This window comes from Bombus vosnesenskii, unplaced genomic scaffold (genome assembly GCF_011952255.1).
Source record: "Bombus vosnesenskii isolate JDL3184/JDL3185 unplaced genomic scaffold, Bvos_JDL3184-5_v1.1 scf7180000013495, whole genome shotgun sequence".
Taxonomy (NCBI): Eukaryota; Metazoa; Arthropoda; class Insecta; order Hymenoptera; family Apidae; genus Bombus; species Bombus vosnesenskii.
The window spans coordinates 1-1,035 of record NW_022883082.1 but is presented as its reverse complement, the minus strand read 5'-3'; the positions used below and the strand labels follow the sequence as shown (position 1 = coordinate 1,035).

At 45.7% G+C, this 1,035-nt stretch overlaps 1 protein-coding gene across 1 annotated transcript; it reads left to right on the top strand.

The window, feature by feature from the left end:
• Positions 1-341: 341 nt before the first annotated feature.
• LOC117238444 lies at positions 342-989 on the top strand (the record flags this gene model as incomplete). The annotated part of the gene is made up of 1 exon (XM_033503336.1): positions 342-989. A coding segment is annotated over exon 1 (648 nt), but the record flags the coding sequence as incomplete, so codon positions are not given.
• Between the last annotated feature and the right edge of the window lie 46 nt (positions 990-1,035).

Sequence of the window (1,035 nt, the reverse complement as noted above, 5' to 3'; positions counted from 1 at the left end):
GGATATACGACCTATGCGACAAGCTCTCCAACGTAGGATTAAAAATTGAAGACCATATGATGGCATGTTTCGTTTTGGCCGGCCTCGTGGCGGATCCAAATTGTGCAATGTATATTAGAACAATAAGAATCGATAAGAGTCTAACCATGAGGATCGTGAAGTCCGATCTTCTACTTGAAGAAAAACAGATCGAAGCGGCCATGGATTCATCCGAGAAGAACAACGCAATGGCGACCTGGAAACAATGGAGGCCCAAGCCTCAACAAAGCAAAGATGGCGCGAAACCAATGCACAAAGACCAAAAGGATAAGAAGTGCTACAAATGTGGAAAATGAGGCCATATGTCGTACCACTGCCAAGAGGAAAAGGGAGATAAGGAGGACCAAAACCAAGGAGACAAAAGGGAGAGAGAACCAGAAGACAAACCGAAGTCCAAGGGACTTATCTCCACGCTAACTCTATCATCTATCAGCCACATGGAAAGGGACAGGATCAGCTACCTTGACTCGGGGGCCCCAAATCACATGACTTCGGACAGGTATCGGTTCGTGGATTTCGTGCCTGCAACTGGACAGATCAGGATTGGTAAGGTGTACCTGGAAGTCAAGGGAAAAGGAACGATCGTCGTGAAGATGACTAAGGCCTGTGGCAGGTGGAATCTATACTTGTCGAACGTCCTGTGGGTACCTGAATTAAATGTGAATCTAATCTCAATCAGGCAATTGGCAGTATGTACGAGGGATGAGGCCATCGGTACACATGATGATGGGGATGTAATATTCAATTCAAAGGCAGGAGACAATGTGTATTACCTAGAGACAATACCATCTGAAAGGCATGTAGCAAACGTTTCCGTGGAGAATGATCAGGAAAGACCTGGGAAAGATGACGACGACATTGAGGTCATTGAAGCCAAGGCATACAAAAGTATCGTATCATGGCATGAGAGATTAGGTCATCTACATGGGAATGCGATGAGGAAAATCCCTGTAAGTAGTGTGAAAGAGGACTCGAGGAAACATGAGGAACCATGCA